The following is a 22,436-nucleotide window of genomic DNA, read 5'->3' as shown; positions in this document are numbered from 1 at the left end:
ACTTTTTTTCTCCATACTGGCCGTCACTGGCCTGATTTTGTACAATCTACCCGGGACTTCAGCCCATGGTCGAAACGCAGAAAACAATAGCGGCAGAGGAACCTTTTAGTTCCGGGGAAAGTAGTTCTGGGGGCTAAAAGACCCCGGAACTCTTAGTCGAAATGCACCTATTTTGGATCATTTTCACTGTTATTGGATAGGACAGCTGAAGAGAGACAGGGAATGTGGGGCATGTAGCAAATGTTCAAGGTCGGGAGTCAAACGACAAAGACCATAGCTTCTGTATATGGGGCACACGCTTCAACCGCTGGGCCAACAGAATAACACATTTGTGGAAGTGAGAATCATTTGTTACTTCATGTTTCCTGCTTTCAATGTTTTTAAGTTAAATATAAACACTTTTCTTTACACATATTTTCAGCTCATTTGCTTTTTTCTTGTTCCTTTTTTTTATCTTCAGTAAACTGTTAAAAAAAAAGGATAGATCACTGCAAAAGCAGTCTTACCAATGATGATTGTGTGACCCCGAATAAAGCTAAAAAACCAAAAAGGATCAAGGGTCTCTCAGACCTTAACCAAAGTTTAGAGTTTACATAAAAACCTCAAAATGATCTTGAGCATTTCTATACCACAAATTATGCTTCTGCCAAAATGCATGCAGTCCATATATCTGTTATAGTCCAACACTGTTCCTTCAGATAACAGTTACTGCAAGCAGTTTGTTTCAGAAAGCAGAGCTGTAGTGTTGTGAGTCAGGTCAGTGGGATGCACACCCTTGCTCTTTTTCCCCCTTCCCCCCTCCCCCCTGCTTTCTTTCCTAACCTTCACCTACAACGCCTGACATCACTGCAACACCAATCGTGCCTTCTTCTCATCTCTTTCTATATTCTCTCCATGGCTCAGAGATAGTGATTAAAACCATAAGACCTGAAAACAGGCCTTGGGCAAACAGGCTCAGCAAGGGATTACTGGAAGAGAGCGAGAAGCAGAGGGAGAAGAGAGGAAAGGGAAGACCTTACAGGAACTAAAACAAAGGGAAAAGAAGCAAGAGTGAGATTGGAGAAGAAAGAAAAACAAGAAACAGATAGAAGTGAAGAGAAAGAGTGCAGTGGGACTGAGTGGTATCGAGCCAGGCAGGTCTTTCCAACCTTGTGAATCCCATCTCCTTAGAGACGGTGGAGCCAGATGGACAGGGCAGAAGGTGTGAGTGAGAGGAGTGTGAGGACTGAGAGGAGGGAGAGGAGGGAGAGAAGGGAGAAGAGGGAGGAGGCAGAGGGAGTATGGTGTTGTCCTAACCTTGAAGAAGCCAATGATGCCCACTCCATATTCCACACAGTATTTGTCCAGGAGCTCTCGGTTCCAGGCGTCCAAGTTAACATATTTGAGAATATTCTCATAAATCACCAGTGTGAAGCGCCCTCTCTCTTTGTCTGTCAGTGTGGGCATGTCCCCCTTACCGGGAGAGATCTCAGTCCGATACCTGAACCGGCCAGACTCCAAGATGGCCACAATCTCCTGCCCCAGTTGAGAATACTGGCTCTCCACAAATACCAGAACCACAGGATCTGTCCTGGCCCCTCCGGGATCCACCCCGGGGCCCCCTGAGACACCACGCAGAGGCAGCAGCCGAGACGGAGTGACCCTTAGGTCGTCCGAGTCGGCGGATGCTCCCTCTGCCCCAGAAACGCTGCCACTTCCCGACGATGGCTCCAATTCCCGCTTGACGCCATAGAGGAAGTAGGCGGAGATAAAGACGCTGACAGTGCAGAAGAGGAAGAGGAGGAGGAGGGAGGTCTGCAGGGGTAGGAGACGGACCAGCCGACGGACTCGCGTCACACATCCCAGCATCGTCTCGAGCCACGCCGCTCCGCCCCGCAGGCCTGGCAACAAGCCTTGGGGGACAGTCTCTCAAGGAAACGGCGAGCCGAGCGGTGGACTATTCACAGAGAAGTCCGTTTTTTATGCAGCAAAACGAAAACGGTGTTAAGGGAGCAGCTGCGGCAGCTACCGGAGAAAGAAATGAGACGGTCTCACGTTGGCTCTCCCTCATGTTGCAGCGCTGCTTATGTCACCATGGCCGAGAAATAGAAGGCCTTGGACTGCCGGTGCACACTTCTGCCTCAGAAGGAGAGCTGGCGGGGCGAGTCACTGGAGAAGAAAGATGATGGAGGACTCTATCACCTGTCCATCATGTGAGCCTGCCAACCATGTCCTGGCTAGATTTCCCTCCACTCTTTTTGATAGCAGAATAATCTCTTGAGAAAAGCCAGGTCGTGCAGGTCATCTCAGGAGCAGCATTCCCTCAGGATAGATCCCCCTGACCTGGAAAAAAAAGAGCAAGAAAACAGTGTTAAAATCAGGGAGTGCAGAATCAGCTCCTATGAAACAAACCACGTCTTCCTTTGTTGTGTGGGTTTTGAGCAGTGTGTGGGAGATGTGTGTTGTGTTGCCAGCGCCAACACTCCAAAAGTTCACTCCAAAGTAGTCCTTGCATTCACCTACACAACCAAAGAGCTGCCAATTTCCCCCCCTACACACTTAACTCCTGTGTGCGCAAACAAACACACACACACTCACAAATAAAACCCTCGCTCACATAGCCTCCACACAATCAATAGTCAGAATGTGAGTGACAACAAAGCCTCAAGGCGAGCCAATTCTCGATTCAGTCCAGTAGGAGTAGTGTGACTGCATAGTGAAACCATCACCCTTGGGGACACTCGCCCTCTATTTCCCTTAAATCCTCTAAAGTCTGGAGAACCAAAATGAAGTGCAGAGAGAACGGAGCAAAGTGAGCTGGTGGAAGCCGGGGAAGCGATCCAAGAGCAAAGGTGTGGATGACAGTGACAGACGGGCCTGGCAACAAGAAGGATTCTTTACTCGAGGAGAAAACCCCTTATCACGTCTAATATACACCCCCTTACCTATCATAATACACCAGCTCTTCAGTCGAGCTCCATCAAGCCAAGTGTGAAGAGTACACGATACGGCATGAGAACAGTGTGAGACAGTCACTTATGAAAACACCACTTCTCCATTTAGACTCCTGCTGGAGGAATGAGAGAAAGCACCATTACCTTTGCATGGAAATGCTCCTTCCATTAGGCTACAAAGCTATTGAGGTGCACACACATACGTACACACACGTTTCCTTTATAAAACCCCCGATAACCATTAGAGTCATCTCAACCCTCTCAACCCAGAGACATTACACAGTGACCACCGAACCCATCAAGAGTCATCAGACACAAATCAGACATAAAGTGGGTTTGATAATGTCATCAAAGGGTTTATCAGTTACACTATAAACTGAGCTTTAATTAAAGGTGAGAGACATTAAAAATAAAGAGTACCCATACCGTACTGAGCACAGGAGATCCTAAAGGCTACAAGCATCCATCTGGAAGCACTACAATCAATGAGTTATGGAGTTCTCACAGCTGATAGGGGATCGTTTTCACATCATTCTACCAATTTTCTGACAGAATCCCATCCAAATAATCCTTTGATCACTGAAGTTCATGAGTACAGCACAGTGCGACATAAAGAAGTCAAACCAAGCCCATATAGTGTCTGTTTAATGTATTGAAGGTCAGCTTTCTGCCGAGTGCCCCTTCAGCCCTACAGCTAAGCTTAACAGGACGCCTTAAATCTCCCTCTGCGTGCAGTAAGAGAAAACACGCTTCTTTTTCTCTGAGTCGTGTCCAAAAAATGCTCCTCGAAGGGTGGCGGAGTAATGTAAAGGGAGGCCGTGAAGAAACAGTGGGCGTTCAGAGAATGTATCACAGTGCAGCACACAAAAACTGAACAGCCCTGGCCGCTCGAAGATCCCCCCGGTACCTTGTTTGTTCGTTTCAGAGGGAGTCAGGGGTTCGTGCCAGGGCATATCAAAGTATGATTAGCCACAGGAAGTGACTGCTGCTGGAAACAAGGGCACAGAAGAAGAAGACAAGGGGGCGACTTTTAACACAACACTGAGGTCTGAAACTTTTTTTTTTTTTAGGCTTGTGTAAACACTTCAATAGCAAAACTTACAATGATGAGATTTCTCACCAAGTGAGTTTAAGTCTGAGTAGAAGGGATGTCAACAACAAGTTTCAACACAAATCAATATTCTATCTTTTCTTAAGATGACAAAAGAAAATTGTTTATACATTGCTGTTTATGACAGTATGACTTCTATTTAACTCCATCTTTGGTTCTACAAACTGTACGTGACTGCTGCCATCTAAGTCAATAAAAACAGAATGAAAAACGCTGACAGAGCTAAGACAAATATTAGCCATGGTAATTTTCAATAAAAGGCTATTATAAAGTTGATGATATGGATTCCTTTTTCAATTTGAATTGATGTCACTGGATCACTAAGTCAATATATCTAATCAGATGATTGGACCATTATGACCCCCGTGGGTAACAGCTCAATATCATTCACTGAACTCAAGAAGAATCAGAGCTGAAAAACAGTATCTAGCTTTGGTGTTTTTGATAAGTCTATAAAATATTGTAAACAAAAGATCATATGTTCAAACTTAAATGATACTCTGTTGGTTAAAGGTGCAGATTCCTTTCCTATGTTTGTGTCAACATTCAGTGCTTCTCATCAAATTGCCTTTAGTGTCCCCTTCATGTCTTACAAACAGATTGAATTCACCCCCTTCCTTATGAAACATTTCAGAGCAGATTTCCTTTTTGAAATTTTTAAAGCCTACATTGTTAACTTGCCAACACTCTTCTTCATCACTGCCTTTGGATGTGCTTTGCTGCATTTCTCCTCCTACCAGCACGAGCGGCACAGTGAGAATTAAATACAACATGCATGTCTGCTTAGCTTCACTTTGCACTCCCTTCTGCTTTTCTCACGGGACTGTTTCATGACCTTCAGATACACATTTCTTTTATATGTTACTTATATGTGATGTTATTTTCTCACTAGTTTCTCACAGTAATTTTGGAGCAATCTGGCACTAGAATTTTCTTTGTTAAAAACACATTTGTGTCTTATCTTCTGTCACTCAGGTGCATGACACAAGCAAAACAAGTATCCACTCCAATCATGCCCATTAGCACTAATACTTGAAAATGTTGCCACAAGAAATATAGAGTCTGTTTTCACCAAAACTTACATGCAATATTTCAGATTTTTGGCCTGCTGTGTAAAATGTGAATGCACAGATATTACTTTATTAATGATTAGCGTTGCAAAATTCCGGGAATTTTCAAAGTTGGAAACTTTCCATGGGTATTAACGGGAATAAACCATGAATTTACTAAATTGAACGTTGGCACTTAACAGGGAACTTAAATATAGTTAGGGAAAATATATTTTAGCATAATCCTGACTAAAACAACCAGATTTAATGCAGGCACAGTTGAATTTCTATGCTGTTCCTCAATCACATACACATAGCACACTGCTTACTGCAGGGCTATTGAGACCACACATGCACTTTTATGCACTTTTATTTGCATGTTGAATGGGACATTTTGAAGGGAGAAGGGCTCTATTCATTTCACATTTTGAATGGGACTTTGTTGGGATTGCATTTTTGTTAATTTTTGAATGGGTTGGGTCGGGGGGATGAGTAATATTTAACTCAACATTCATGTTTTTGTTCTTCAATGAAAGAATTGATTGTTCAATAAAATATTTAACACTTGATAAAGTTCTACTTACAAATAAATCTGTTTTAAGTATTATTATGGATGGATGCTGCTTATCACAAAACAAATATTTATGCTTGGATATGATACCTTTACATTAAATTACCCTCAATTCCCATTAATTCCCATAATTTCCAATTTTGAATATTTCCAAAATTCCCCAGCTTAACTTCCCATGGAAATTCACCAGAAATTGTCCACCCCTTTGCAACCCTATCAATGATGCAGTAATGGTTTAAAACAAATACAACCCAGCTTGACTCTTAAACAGCCACTTTAAAGCCATTTTCTTTGAATGATTAATCAGGAAGACGACATGTTATCTTCATTTGCAGGGAGACAATGAGCTCTGGCCTGACTCTAATGACACTGTTGACACGGCTTAGGAGCAGATTAAATGGGGACACAACACAAACACAAACAGAGCAGAGGCATAGAAAAAAAAAGCCTCACTTCTTGCCCAATTCGCAGCAGTGATGACCGCCTCCCAATGTTGACCTTCAGACTATGATACAAAGAAGCAAAGGAAGAGAGAGAAAGAGAGAGAGGGAGGGAGGGAGGAAGGGGTGGTGGTCTGAGTGGAGGAGCGACTAAAATAGAGGGAAAAAACTCAAGGCCAGAGCGTGAAGATAAAGCTCTGAGATCAGGCCAGATATATAGAGTACAATACATTAGACTATAATGGATATAGCGCTGACTAAATGGCTAATGGATCTCAAATGTCTGCACACCCATCTCACCTAATGAGCCTTCTACTTTCTGTACCGTATATACCTTTAAAAGAAGCCAACATACAACCGCAAACGTATCTATCCTTCCTTCCAACAATATAATAGATGCAAAAATGCAGAGGAGGAAGGAAAGAGGACATGAATATTTCATGCTCGGCAGCGGCTGATGAGAGGTATAGCCAGCAGACATATCCGTAAGGTAAAGCGCAGCCAAAAGGTGTGTAGGAACCAGATTGTTTCAGTCTGCCAAGGAGAGTCAGTGTCTTAACTCATGCATAAAGGGGGAGGCAGATGGAGACAAATGCGTATCTGATAGCCAACCTTTTCGTTCTCAGTGATGGAAACATCCCAGGCTGAATATGAGCTCTGTAATTGCTAACGCGGCCTGAAAGTCTTCCTAAATGGAGGTGGCAGGAGAAGCAATAAGAGGGAGAGGGTGTGCACTGAGGGATGGAGACCAACGCAAAAAAAGGAGAAAATGATGAACTACAAAAACCTTGACAAAGAAAAACAGATTGCCAGTAGAAATTTGTGACAGATTCACCCTGAGGTGACCATCAGTCTTCACAGCTTTACAAACATCAATTAAAATAATGCCGCTTTATTTCGTAGCAGCTGAAAGATGGCGATCGGGTGAAGTGGAGGCATAAACAATAGCAGGTGACGCCTGAGAGGAGTGGGTAATGCTTTTCCTCAGGGTGGGTGGTCACTCAAACCTGCTCCCTCGACTTCATGGGAAGCAGGCCAGAAGCATACTGCTAGATTAATGAGGGACGATGAGGAACAGGGGGGGACGGAGCCTGGTGCTCAGCTGTAACAACTCTCTGGATAAACAACGTGAGGGGCGGCCATATGTAGCTTCACACGTCCTGTTTTTCTCCTCTACCCCCGCCTCCCTCCTATGAGCGGCTGTTCCAAAGTGTGAATGAGCCCAAGCGTCTCAGGGCTCGAAAGGTGAGTCAGTACATTAACACTGTCCGCCGAAGTCTGAATCGCCGTAGGTGTTCCTTTTCGTAGAATAAACTTTTAATGGAGAGCTGGACCCTTCGCACCCTCAAGACCAAATAGTGTCACCTTTTCTCCCCCTCCTGTGCATCACCCCAACTCTTACCCTCACCCTCTAGCTGACAGAAATAAACGATGACCCCTTGGTGCTCAATCACCGCAGGCCTTGGCAACCACACGTCTTCCATGGTAACGCTGGAGTTAGGATGTGTTCAGGGGCATGGAAACAGTTCAGAAGGAAATAGAGAGGAGGGCAGTAATCCACAAGGCACTCATCAAAAGGCTATTGTTGTTATCACTTTTGTGTGTTGATGTACCAAAGTGGCTCAATCGCAGCAGAGTCAGACCCCAGAGACTCATTAGAAGATCTACAATCCAAATTACCTCACAACAAAGCACGACGCTTTTGTTTGTATTTATTCCTGAACAAATATTACTGAGCTTCAGTGTAGACATTTAGGCCTTACAAACACGGAGACATGTTTGGTCCGATCATCTGAAAAGTACAACAGGGTGTGGGTCAAGGTTAAATGGGTAAGAATAACGCCGGTATAATCCCTTATTTGTAATCCTTTTAATCTTGACACTGCCAACAGTTCCAAATGTGCTTATGCCAGCTGTGTTACTGTGTGAGGAGCCTTGAGGGGATTAAGAGGAGAGACACAATAGAGTGACAAAAGCCAGTACTGAACGTTACATATAGAGAGGTTGAGAGGCTATGGATCGACACTCAGTCCTTTTATGGTCCATGTGCAACTCATGGGGAAAACTCAAATCCAGATATTAAAAGGTGCTGTGGCCAATATGTCTTCAAATCTGTATTGAACTCTGAACAGAATGTATGATTAAAAGACTACTTTTGTCTAGTCCTTGTCATGTTAAGTGATGGCATGTGTTTGATTCATGAGAGGACCCAAATACAGATACTAGAGGTGCTGTGACCAATATGTCTTAAAATCTGGGTTGATCTCTTAACAGTAAGAGAGATTAAAACACTACTTTTGTCTAGTCTTTGTTCTGTTAAGGGATGGCATGTGTGTGATTTATGAAAGGACCAAGCGGCAACCTCCGGTCTCAAACTATGAAGCCCACGCGGAAGTGTTATAAACTGCAATACATCAAGAATCTGCTTGAGGCTGGCTGCAGAAACACCAGAAACCACATACACACCGATCCAAAAAAGACCATCTTTGCAGCATTAATAAACATGTTTACAGCCTGGTTAAAAAAAACGCCTTGGCCCTACGAAGCTAATCTTTCTAATGGCACACACTCTGCGGGGGGTGATTTTTTTTCTAACGTGACGGTTCAGAAGATATTAAGATTACAAGTTTTTGCCCAAATAAGGACATGTCTGACTTGACTCCCTGTCGGGAACACACAGCTGTTGGCAAACTCCGCCTCTTTGTGTCACACTATGCCTGGTTGAGTTCCGCATTTCCAATATGGCTGCCGCCGTCAATTGGCTTCAAAACAGCGCTCAGGAACAGATGGGTGACGTCACGGATACTACATCCATTATTTACACAGTCTATGGAAAGGACCCAAATCCAGATGCTACGGGTGCTGTCACTAACATGTCTTAAAATCTGGATTGGACTCTTAACAGAACTACATTTATCAAGTATTTTTCCCGTTAAGGGACAGCATGTGTGTGACTCATGAGGACCCAAATCCAGATGCTATGTGTTGTTCTAAACACTGTCCACACTTAAAGGACAACCAAGTTTTAATTCTGGAACACACTGAGTGAGATTAAAAGGCAATTCATCTTAACTTTGAATATTTGTAAGGGATCTAAGTGTTGTTCATTGAGAGGAAACCCAAATCTAGAGGCTAGTGTCAACAGCTATAAGACCACTATGTTTGCAATCTTCAGCAAGACCTACTAGAAGCAAAGCCAAATATAAATTCTGAATTTGCATTCAGCCTTCACTCATGAGATTAAACTTCAAAAAGCAAGACTTTTCATATTTCTTTTGAAGCATATCTCAAGCAACAACAGTCATATGAGAGGAGGAAAGGCTCTTTAAAGAGGCAACACTCAAATGCCACAGTAGCACTTTTCCCCCCTTTAAGCCAGCCTTGGCATTTATCAATATAAAATCAATCAATTTCAAATTTGAATTTCATTTTATGCATCCATTGTGGCTGCAGCTATTAAAGGCTTTGGCCGTGAAATAGCAAGAGACGCACTCCTCACTCTTTCTTCCGCCTCCCACTCTTCAGCCTATCTGAATGCACTGCGGGCTGCTCCATTTTAGCAGCAAACATTTACAGCGACACCTTCCTCTCCCTCTGTCTCATCAATTCATTTCGTGCCACTGCGTGAAGGACAGAGGACTCGGGAGGGAAATGTAGTTTTGCCTTCTAATTCTCCAGAAAGTGACTTTCAGACCATTTCCCCCTACCGAACCATGCAGCTGAATTATCACATCATTTCTCAGCGCCTCAATTTACTGTCCCCAAGACTGAGGCAATTTCACAGAAGAAAAAAGCCTTCCCTCAATCCGCTCGTGCCCCTCCAATTACATCTCAAGGCCCTACTTGAAGACCTCGGTCCCAGCACTGTCGTAATTGAAATGATTGCAATGTTATTCGTTGACACAGTAATGGGGAAAAGAGGCAGAGACACGTTTTCAAATCCAGACAAGGGAGAGCAATCTTTTCCTAAGAGCAATTATGAACAGAATGGGAAGACAGCTAAAGTGTGTTCAATGACAATTAGAGAGAATTGGGGCATTTCTGTACAGCTACTGTACTGTAAATTCAGCATGAGGCGAAGCAAGACCCTACCCTTAAGACTTCCATTAAGGGGACTTTGTCAGATCCCCTCACAGCAAATATCACCCTCCATGAAAATAACCTGAGCAGGCATGGGCATAATGGCATGATTACACATTCATGTTATGAGGGGGCAATGAGGACCAAGACGAATAAAAAAAGGAAAGGCCAAAAGGGAGAGAATAAATTACAGTCTTTGAATCCTTTCATCAAGAGACTAGTGTTTTTACAGAGACCAGATTCCCCAATGCTCCTTCTTCTCCTTTCAAATCTGGGATCTCAAGCTGTAGAGATCTGAGAGCAGCAGGAAGTGTAAAATGGATTACCTCACAGTGTGAAAAGCAGTGTATGGATGAGCTACGAGAGCAATGAGAAAACTGTGGCAGGGTGGAGACGAAAGCAGGGAAGGGGTCATTAGGGAACTGTGGAGCTGAGACGTGAAATGGAGGAGACTTTCCTCAATGGTATTACTCCCCTGGGTGGTGAGGTAGAGTGGGGAGAGCTGAACCAACGCCTTCATCAATAGCCTAGATCACTTCAACGCAGCACACAAAAAAAAGACAGCACACACACACACACAGACATATATAAACACATACATATACCCCCCACTTCTCTTCCTGCTGATAACCACCTACAGCAGGCTAACACAGTATATCTATTAATAGACACACTGTGCCCCATTTACAGGCAGGGGGACACTGGATCTGAACAATAAAAAAAAATGTTAAAACCATGCAAGACACAAATTGTGTAAGGCAGGTAAATATTAGCAATGTGGCTGTGGACAGCATGGTGAAAGAAAGATACACTGATAAAATGCTTTAGTAAGCTTACAATGAGGTGAACAGTCCAATTATAAGAGATATTATACTATCCTGTACTGGTACCAACACCTAGTTATAGGCAGATACAGGTTTCTTCCAAAAACAAGCAGGAGTACAAAATAAAGTATTGACGGAAAAACCCATAGTGCTGTTATTTTGCTAGCTTTAACTAATGTTACACTCAGTGCTAGCATGGCCATATTGTTGTTTGTGCTCATCACGTGATACTAGTCTGAAACGTGGTCATTTAAAAAATTTGGTATCAGATTGGTGCATTGATAGCATACTTGCTACTATCCTGTACCACATTTAAAAAGGTATTTAAGGCTGATATCAGGGCTCCACAATCAATCATATTTTGATATATAAATTTCATTGCCTCTCTTTCTCTCTTCACCTGTATGTGTCTGCTCTGTAGACTACATTCATCAGCAGTATGTTTTATAAAGTCAACCATGTAACACAACCATAGGCTGTATAAATAATGGATGTAGTATCCGTGACGTCACCCATCTGTTCCTGAGCGCTGTTTTGAAGCCAATCAACGGCAGCAGCCATGTTGGAAATGTGGAACTCAACCAGGCAGAGTGTGACGTAAAGAGGCAGAGTTTGAGTCTCCTAGCCAACAGCTATGTGTTCCTGACCGGGAGTCAAGTCAGTCATGTCCTTATTTGGGCAAAAACTCGTAATCTTAATATCTTCTGAACTGTCAAGTTAAGAAAAAAATTCACCCTCCGTACAGTGTGTGCTGATAGAGAAATTAGATACGTAGAGCCAAGCCGTTTTTTTAACCAGGCTGTAAACATGTTTATAAACGCTGCAAATATCGCCTTTTTGGAGTTGGTGTCTATGTGGTTTCCGGTGTTTCTGCAGCCAGCCTCAAGTTGATTCTCGATGAATTGCAGTTTATAACACTTCCGCATGGGCTTCATAGTTTGAGACCGGAGGTTGCCGCTTGGTCAGCACACGTTTCACTGAGATCTTTTCGGATCCTCTGCACTTCATCACGACTGTACTTGATCCGCGTTATAAAGATCATTACTTGAATGTGTGAATAAAGCAGCGTGCACGAGAAATGATCCAGGCCGCGATGGATGCAGAGAACCCCGCTTGGAGACGGAGAAGCACACGGCGCAGGAAGGAGAACAGCGCGCAGAAAAAAGGACTCGTCTCTCTGAACCAGATGAGAGGCATGCAGTGCACCCTCGTTGTCTGATATGTTCAATGAGATCCTTGATTTTAGTGAGGTTAGTACACAGTCAGAGCCATAAATGCAATGGTAGGGGAGACCGGGGACAGTTGTAACACTTTTGACATTTCTGTCTATAACTTTGAGCTCCTTTAACCCAGTGTGTTCAAACTGCTATACAAACTAGCTTCAAGTGTCTGCTAATAAATGGCCTGCAAAACATGCCAGTGCAACACAAACAGAAAACGCATGGCCTGCTCCCTACTAATAATTGGCATAATAATTTCTTTCAGTGTTTCGGTTTTCGGCCTTGGTTTCCTCATTTTTGGTTTTGACCAAGAATTTTCATTTCGGTGCATCCCTAATTACATCTGTGATTGAATGAATGCAAGATGATTTATTTTTTCATACCACAAAGTTCAAATACTCCACTACAAGTAAAAGCTCTTCAACTTTATTATCGTCCAAATCAAGTCAAAGTTCTTATAAAGTCAAACTTGGATGCTATATGATGCTGTATTTGACCAAAACGTTCAAGGCTGGAGTGGACCAAAAATGGCAGGGCAGATTTTTTCTCTCAGTCCAGCTCTGTTTATAGGTGAGATGCAGGATACAGGCTGCTATAAGGTTCCCAAAAATTTAAAAACTAATCAGGATTAATAAATGTGATCTTTATATTAATCGTAATTATTCTGATGATCTTTACGCCATAATCATGCAGCCCTAGCTGATACTTGAACAACTCTACTGATTATATAGATCTGGGAGTGAACACTGATCCAAATACTGAAGTAATAATCTAATTCCTGTTATTAAATGTTGTTCCAATCAATGATACAAAACAAAGGATAATCCAATCTGACGGAGGAAATATTGACCCCACTTTAAATGCTCTGCTTATGATTTTGTTCTTGAGCATGCCATTGAAATGTTACAATTATCTTTTGGTTGTTTGACATCATGCATAATGGATGTTCTGCAGGGTTTGGATAACCCTAGTGACATTTTTATGTGTTGCAATTATAGCCAAGACTTGATGCAAGAAAAAAAACAAAAACCTTCTTCCGCAAAGAAATTAAAAAGAACACTGTACAGATCCGAGAATATAGCGGGTCGCTCACTCTATTGGATTTCTCAGCAGAGGAATAAGCTTGTAGCGCCTCAGACAGCCAACACCCGGCACAGGGAGGTGGCGGCAGAGGGAGGACGGGGTTGGTCATTTATCATTTTTGTCAGTGTGGTAGAAGGGGGAGTTGGAGCGAGGGGGGGCTTTCATATAAATTGAGTGTAGGTGGAATCAATGTGGCGTTGTTGGTGAGGGAAGGGGGGGCGAGGGAGCCAGATCAATGCTGGTGGGAGTGACTGTTTGTTCCCATTGTTTATCTACCGTCATCTCAGGACGCTGCTGAAGGACAAGGGAGCACGGCAAACAGCACAATGTCTCCATTGGGACTAAGGCTTCGTAATGGGTCGCTCCTTATACAGACAATGAGCATCACTCAGGGGTGGAAGTCAAACAGTTTGTGGATAGTGCAATGCTCGATGTGTGTGAATATGTGAGTGAGCGTGGGAGTTTAGGGGGTCTCTGAGTGGAAGAGACAAGCAGAGATAACAGCACTTGTGAGTGTGGTTTCATGCTGCAGGGTCTGCTGATCAAATCAACTTCCCATTCAGCAGAGGAAACCCATCCCAAGCTCCACAGAACCTCTGACTAAAGCACAACAGTTTTATTAAGACTTTTACACCTGCAGCGGAACGGCAATAACAGATCTGCTGACCTGGTGTGAACTAAGGATGCTATCAAACAACAACAAAGCTCACAGAGAGCGAGGATGCATAAAAAGAAAACTATCAAACTAATAATAAAATCCCCCAGGCATGCTGTTACACAGGCTGTGGCACACACATAAACAGTATAACTGTCTAATCTACTCGATCAATCTGGGAGGGATTGAGGAAAAACAGCCGAGCAGAGGTTGTATCTCGGAGCATAATAGTGTTAAGTACAATACCTGCTCATGAAATGATGATGAGTGAGATTCAAGATGCCGCCCAGTGAATTTCCAGGTATTATTATTCCCGAGGGAGCCCTGCCTCCCCACCCTCTCCTCTCCCCCTTTCTCTCCCCCTTTCTCCCCCCTCCTCCTTTCACACCTCCCTCTTCCATCTCTCCTTCTTTCATGTCCAGATAAGAAACGGGGCCCGCACTGATCCTGGCTGTGATTCGCGCAGCAGAAATGCGTTCCCATGGGAATATCACGGTGCGGAAGAATAGCTGACACAAGAGATGAGATTCTGTTGTGCTGCCCATATTTTGCCTGCAAGATCAAACGGATAGGATTTTTCCTCCCCTGCATGAAAAATGCGCTCGTAATCATCAGCTCGCTTTCACAGTGCAATCAAGAACAACAGATAAGTGGGTAGAAGTGGAAATTTGTCTGGAGGGCTGCATACAGCAGAGCGCCACATAAACAAACAGTTCACACTTGACACGTGCCCCCATTGTGGTAATTTAAGACACTAAATGTGTGAAAACTCTGACTACAGAGAAACACCCGGCTTCATGATTGGCTTATCGCAATAACAATAATTATTCTCTCTCTCTCTCTCTCCCTCTCTCCCTCTCTCTCTCTCTCTCTCTCTCCCTCTCTCCCTCTCCCTCTCTCCCTCTCTCCCTCTCTCTCCCTCTCTCTCCCTCTCCCTCTCTCTCTCTCTCTCTCTCCCTCCCTCTCTCTCTCTCCCTCCCTCAGTTGCAGTTTTAAACCAGCAGTCCTCCATGCCCCCTTGACTGACTCTTTGCTGTTTTAGGAAGTATAACTGCAAACAGGATTTTCTAAAAGGCTACAAACTAGGGGTGTAACGATTCATCTACTACATTGATGTATTGATTTATATTCCTATGATCCAACTACATCAATCTGTGCTCGGCAAGTTGGCCTTCTGGACGACATATATCGATCTAACATAATTTAAAAAAGGTAATAAATCGATTGTAGCGATACTAGGAAATAAAGCATTGGATTTAAGCACGGCAGACTTTATATGGATGTGTTCTTTTTGCACTTTTAATTAGAGATAGACCGATATGGTTTTTTCAGGGCTGATACCGACACCGATTATGCAGTAAAAGGGGAAATATTGTGGTCAAATTTGGAATAATACAAACTCCAACACTTAACTTAAATACCTTTAAGCATATGTTTATTAAACAGGACAAATAAGTGCTCCCTAAAGTTTTTTAGGGTAAATAAAGTTTTCCAAAATTTCAATATAACTGAAATGTTAATCTTTCACTTATCTTTGTTTTAAAAGGGACATTTCAGTTTTTTTGAGTGGTGTTGTAGTAGTTTTTAATCAATAGTAGTTGTAGGGGCCACAACGGGGGCTGCTCAGCTCGTCCCGTGATGAGAAACTGCAGGGTGTAATTAGCCAAAATAACCCAATTTTAAATTGATCTCTTATTGGCCGTTGCATAAAAAAACAGAAAGGCCGATGCCGATATGCGTCAAAATGCCAAATATCTGCCAGGTCGATAATCGGTCTATCTCTATTTTTAATGATAAAGACGTTAAACGTTACTCAATTCAGGCTGCTTGTCTGTGACGTAATCGCCACACGCCAGCAGACAACAAAACATAGCATTGCGGATGGCAGAGGAAAAGCCGGGGAGCGAGAAATTATAATGTCACCATTTAGTGTATGGAAACACTACGGCTTTTGCAAAGACGGAGATGTTCTAAATAAGTCGCTCGCTGTTTGTAGGATATGTAAAGGTCAAGTAAAGCACCGCGGCAACACAACAAATCTATCCAACCACCTACTAAGGCGCCATGGGATTTCACACAATGCCAGCTGTCCAGGCACCTCTTGCAGGTTTGTGCTGCAGCAGCAGCGCAAGGTAACATCAGCTCTGAAGAAGTATCAGGCCTCACCAGCATGTTTAGTCAGAGACTAGGACAAAACTCGACTCCAGCGAAAAACATCATGGCAACAACAGGAATCTAGGACTGTCCAGTATCAAGGTATTTATTCCACAGTCACACTGGTTAAATTTTGGGTTCAAGTTACTGAATCAATTTCAAGTCACTGGATCATATCATTCTAAATGAACCAATATCATCCTTTAATCCTATTAAAGGCACCCACGAATTGTCATCGTTGTTAAAAAGAATTGTTACACCCCTACTACAAATGCATCAATATGGATCAGTGCAGGCTTTTGATATGCATTATCTTTATATGTGGTATGTCAACACTAATATTCCTTACGGATCAAGCTTTGGATTAGGAAATAACAAGAATATACTTATATATTAGATGAGTCTTCAAATAACAATCACAGGATAAACATATTCAGTTAAGCAGAGAGCAGCTGTGTGTAAAGAACAGCTGCAAATTGATGTTAAGCTCACAACTGAAATTAAACACGGCTGTATCTGAACAAAACAACAGTCATCATTTCCCTGTCAGTAACGCCATTAAAAGAGACAAAAGAACACTCTATTCCAATATAAGAAACACAGAGAAAACAGAGGCGAAATTTTCCTTTGCATAAGCAGTAAGGCCGATCATTACAGAAGCATTAAATCTGGCACAGCAGTGAATTTGTACTGAAGGACGGTAGCGTGAAGGCCACCGAGAGGCCTGTAGCAGCTCAGGAGAATCTGCAGAGTTTCACAGTCGAGAGATGGGAGACAGTGCGTTCAACAACCCCTCGCCCCAGGGATTCGGCAGTCAAAGTTTTATAGCACGCATAAAGAGGAAGCCACTGTTTTAAAAAAAACAACCTCACATGACATCTCAGCTAGTGTTAGCCAGAAGGCATGTGGGAGAATTCTGAAACTAACTCAATGTAGGCTTCAACAGCGTGAGGAGATAGAAATAGCTTTTTTGGTCACTATGATAAATTTTGTCTTTGGCTTCCGCCAAACATGATGTATCACCAAGAACTTATCATCCTTAACTTGTGGTTGTGGTATCATGCTTTAGATTTTAATTCTGAAGGGGTCAAGTCGAGATGTGGATCCAGAATTAGCTGAAGTTAAGTTGTTGCTCATGAAAACTGACAGCGCCTGTGAAATGTGATGATTCCCTACTGGTATAACAGCTGCTAGACCTAAACTACTCCTTAAAATCATCTTGGGGTGCTTAAATATCTGTGGAATCACTGGTGTGTTTTAATGCACTCTTTTTAATGCACTCTTAATTTTGATATTTTTTTTACCCAAGAGAGTTTTTATCAGTTGATTAGTGTTAAAAACAAGTAATTACATCCGTTGTGAAAAGACAAAAGTGGTGTTCCTGCCAGATTTTCCACACCCTCCTCCTCATAGCACCCAGTATTCCCTGAATTAAACATTCATTAGACGTAACTCTGCCACTGATCCAGACTGAGTCTATTTCACTGTACTAGCTCTCTACCTGTCCCCAGCTGAGCTGCTTCTCCCTTCCCCTTGCTCTCGCCTTGGACTAGAGGGTGAAGCATGTGTGGGTGTCACTGAGCTGACAGGTCTATCTGTGCTCTGTCTACTGTGCTGGCGCTTCCCATTTCCCCTCTTCATTGCCGCCTCTACAGCTGCTGTGTATCCTACCATGACACCGCAAACACACACACACACACACACACACACACACACACACACACACACACACACACACACACACACACACACACACACACACACACACACACACACACACACACACACACACACACACACACACACACACACACACACAACTATCGGTTTACCGAAGGGGGTAGCTAGGGTCTGCACATGGGGTCAAGCCTCCACAAGGCAGCGTGCATGGTATATGTCCTGGAACACAACACTTTGAAATCAAAGCAATATTTCACTCTGTTTTGGAGGGGGGGGGGAAGAGAGTGACAGGGAGAGAGAGAGAGAGAGAGAGGGAAAGAAAGAGAAAGGTGCGAGTATATTTATGCGGGAAGAAAGCAATGCCTTTCCTTGTCAGTTCAAGGAAAGCCTGTCAGAGTTATGGATTAAATACCACGCGATGCTGCATCGTATACACGTACGTACCATCTGACAGATTTAGGTGACTGACTGTATGTATATGTGCGTTTCTGTTTGCAGACAGGAGTTCCCTTTTGTGTTGCAGAGTGCATGCAGCTTGGTGATGGGTTGTGGGTGCAGAATAACCCTTCTGAAGCGCAGACTGTGTTGGCCATGTAAAGCCTGTCTCCTGCCACCCCGTCCATAAAAAGGCCAGCAGCTGCCAAAGTTGGTGCAGTTCAGGCACACGACACGCCGTCACCATAAACCCCATGTAACACATTTCTCATTTGCTACGCCTCAGCCATTTGCTCTACTGAAAAAACACACAAACGGCACTTTCCACTGACACACATACAATCAATGGGAACACACTGAGAGACACACACTTCCTCGTGCAGATTGGTGAAGTGTTTTCCCCTCCTGCTGGCTGTAACAGGTGTGTGTGGGGGGAGTGGAAATAGTAAGCCGATCCAGCCATGAGGACCCACTCCTTCCCCTCACTCTCCTGCCAAAACATCCCCGGGTCCCACTGCCATCCTTCACCTCCTGAAGGGTAACTTCCAATCAGTCGACAGATCAATACACCCTGGCCTCAGGATATGAGGCTCTAAAGCTAACTAGAAGCACTTAAGGAGAGGGGAATCTGTATCGATTTCAAAGGGTTAATGGGACCTTGTGTGCTTGCTACACTTTTTTTTTTAGATTGGAAATGCCTGACCTGGTCTGTTAATTGATACAAATTGGTAACACAGACACAAACTAGACTACTGTTGAGGATTTAATAAGACTGCTCTGCAGCCCATGGCCTTGTGTTTTGCCACAGTATACACAAAGGTGAAACAGGGCTGAAAGAAATAATGATACAACGCTCAGAGTCAGGAGAGAGCATGGTGCCAGAATGAATCAGTGAAGTCAGAATGAGACGACCAGAAAGCAAGCAAAGTAGTAAATCTTTTATCCTCACTGCCGAGATATACCGAGGATGAGAAGGTTCAGGATGCCATGACATCTTTGCTCCTGTATCAATTATTCAGCATTGCCTTTCTTACCCTTTAATTATACATCAATGTTAGGATAACAAAAGGCATGGGACGCTCGCTGTGTTCCTGCTTACAGAGGCCGTGACAATGAAACCGGATGGGGGAACTTTAGCCTTTAGGTAGAGGTGGGTGAAAGACGGATGCAAAAGGGCCTTGGGGCTGCTTGGCCCTGCTGTCGAGCTGTCATTTATGATGTGTCCGCCTCACCCACTGTGTGATCAGAGATCAAAGGGTTAACTGAAACTCTGGCCTATAGCCCTGTGCTTACATTATTCAACAGCTTGTTACAACAGCCGGCTCCCTGATCTCACACACAGGGAGACAGAGAGCTGGAAACTCCAGGGAGGGGAGCACTGGGGACGGATAGCCGGATTAAGAAAAAAGGGGATGACAGATAGAGAGAGAGAGAGAGAAAGAGAGAGGGGGGGGGGGACAGAAGACAGAAGAGAGTGTATGTGAAAGAAAAAAAAAAGGTGAAGCATTGAAAAAAGGAGGATTCAATAGGATAAAAAGAGGTATTGAGGAAAGGGAAGGATGAGAAAGTGGTGAAAGATAGTGAGGGAGCACAGGTGAACAGAAGAGGAGCGCTGTCTGTTTAAATCAGCTTGTTGCCACAGGAGACAGATCAGAATAACTGAATATGGGCGTTTAACCTTTGACCACATACTTCATGGGTTAGCTATGCCCCAGCATTTTGTCTTAAGGGAGGCAGGGTTTGTACAAGACCAGCACAATGTCAGTAAATGCCACAGTCCATTTCCCTGCAGCTATAACACGGTGATGTATAATGCTTGAGGTGCTCTTTGTACTTTTTCCTGTTCCTTCTTGTTCTCAATACCTGGATATCTGTTGCCCATGTGTTGTTACAGGTAACACTACAGCCTCCAAAAGCTTCTGGACTCATCTGAAATAGCGCTCCAAGACACACAGTCGCAAAACAACAAAGCAAAACAACATCCATCAGATGAGCACCGAACTGACAGCGACCATGTTTTGGGAGCGCCCTGTTTATAGTCCCAGACTCGCGCCACTGCTCAGCGAGCGGGCTCCTTTGTTCATTAATTGATTGGCCTCCCCCGCTGGGCCTCAGTAACTAGGTTACACAGATCTATGAAAAGAAGAGGATTGGCCCCCCCGGTGAAAGGCGGAGGATAGATAGACGACTTTGGGGCAGGAATCTGAGTGTTAATATAACTAATGGAGTGAGGACGACGGTAACTTTATTGAAATCATCCTCATCTAATTAGAGCAAAGAAGCTGATGAGAGAAGAGAGAGACAGGAAGGAAGGTTAGATCACATTAAGGGGGGTGGCTGCGGTCACCGTTACATCAACTGAAGGGGCGGGGCTGCCAGGGAGGTGAAGTGACGGCGGTGGGAGAGTGATAGACAGCATGATGTCTATTACACAGCTGTCACATCGCACACACACACTGACAGGAACATCACTTTGCTCACTGTCGTTTTGTTAATATCACAGAAACAGGTTAGACAGATTGGAGAGGTTGTTTTGAACATCATGTAAAGTCACTGAGATGTTTGCTGGAACTAAAGGACTCGAGGAAAAGAACTACATAATGGAATAAAGTAACCTCTGAAACAAGCCTAAAGGCTGGCACATTACAGGATTCTTCAAACCTTCACTCATTTAGAGACCACACACTTGATAATAACAAAAGACAGATCGCACAAGATCTCACTTTTCTGACCTTATGTGTCAGAAAAGTGGTGTGCACTATGGAGCACACCACACACTAACCGATTCTTCATCAGAGTATCAGGTTCTTCACGCTCAATATTCCAAATCTCGCATAGCAAAACGTGACTTCGGTGTCAAACAAACATGGCGGATGGAATTTCGGTCCAACTCTTCTCTTTGTCCGTCCTGTTGTGGTAGGTTTTGTTGCCACAAATCAACCAGTTGGTCTTCCATGTCGGAGGTCCAGGAGACTTTTGTTTTTGCCGGCGCCGTGTTTTTGTTTGTTTTTACTTTCTCTTCCTTCAGTCAGCTGACTCAGCTCGTGTCTTGATTGGCTTTTGCTCCAGTACACGTGACATTACACACTGTGCATGCTCGGCTGCTCCTCTCAGAGTATCCCACACACTACAGGATTTCTAGTCGCAAATATTAAACATGTTCATTATTTACGATCTCTCCTTCTGAGGCCTTCAGAGCTACTTCGACCGGACAGAATCACTCTTAACACACCCCACACCACAGGCAAATCAGACACGATGTTGTTTGCAAACATCACACAATCGGGCCTTCGCTGGCTTTGATCGGGAGATCAGGACAAAAATCAGCCCGATTACCCACCCTTAAAGCTGGGGTTGGTAATCAGATTTAGATACACTTTTTGTCATACTGGTTAAAATGATCTTTATGTCCTGATGACAATCATTACATGATGTGTTCCTAAAAAAGAGTGAAAAAAAACTGCTATCCACAGCCGGAGTAAACCTGGGAAAACACCAACCAATCACCGTTTTTTGGCTCCCCAAATTTTAAACCAATCAAATCCCGTCCAGCCGTTCTGCCCTCCTCCTGCGCGTACATTTCCCCGGCGTGCACTCCTCCGAGTCCCGTCTCCTGCCTCTACTTCCCCTGACTCTATTTACTGCCCCTCTCGCTCGTCCTCGGGCCTGTCCCCTCTGACCTGATGAGGTGCTTTGCTCAGGACTGTAGTCCGGATCAGAGTTTAAAAAGCTCTCACCAACAAGCAGAATAATTAATGACGTTCAGTAAGTCCTACAGAAAATCTATATTTATTGTAGCGTCCGTCCGGACGCTGTAGTGATGACGAGCCGATTCGTGAACACGTTGAGTTTTAATAACCGGTCACTGTCGGCCGTGATCACGCCAACCAACAAAGCAACAATCAATGTTTCAATGAATGAAAAACTTCTCCTCTCGTCTCTCCTCTCTCCCACTCGCACACTCTACACCTCTCCTGATGCCTTCACTGACCGTCAACACTGTAGGAATTAAGAACATCTACACTGAACATGTTTAACAAACAGTAGAGCTGTTACAGTATTATATGTGTTATAACTTTTCTCCTGATATCGTGTCACCGGTACAACTGGATAATGCTAGCATGATAGTTGTGAGTACTAACAGCAGCCATATTTGTTTGTGTTTTTAACTTTCACTATGATAATGTTTTGGTGAGGACCG

General features: G+C 43.7%; 1 protein-coding gene across 1 annotated transcript in view; it reads right to left on the bottom strand.

Moving 5' to 3' along the window:
• Nucleotides 1-22,436, bottom strand: part of LOC117817827 (bifunctional heparan sulfate N-deacetylase/N-sulfotransferase 1-like) — a 56,988-nt gene that overhangs the window by 15,978 nt on the left and 18,574 nt on the right. The window contains exon 2 of the mRNA XM_034690594.1: nucleotides 1,297-2,322. Within this exon, the coding sequence (XP_034546485.1) occupies nucleotides 1,297-1,848 (552 nt within the window). The 5' untranslated portion in view covers nucleotides 1,849-2,322. The remainder of the gene's footprint in view (nucleotides 1-1,296; nucleotides 2,323-22,436) is intronic.

Source organism: Notolabrus celidotus, chromosome 8 (assembly GCF_009762535.1).
Source record: "Notolabrus celidotus isolate fNotCel1 chromosome 8, fNotCel1.pri, whole genome shotgun sequence".
Taxonomy (NCBI): domain Eukaryota; kingdom Metazoa; phylum Chordata; class Actinopteri; order Labriformes; family Labridae; genus Notolabrus; species Notolabrus celidotus.
Note: the sequence above shows the minus strand (reverse complement) of the source record. Positions and strands in the feature narration are given on the sequence as shown.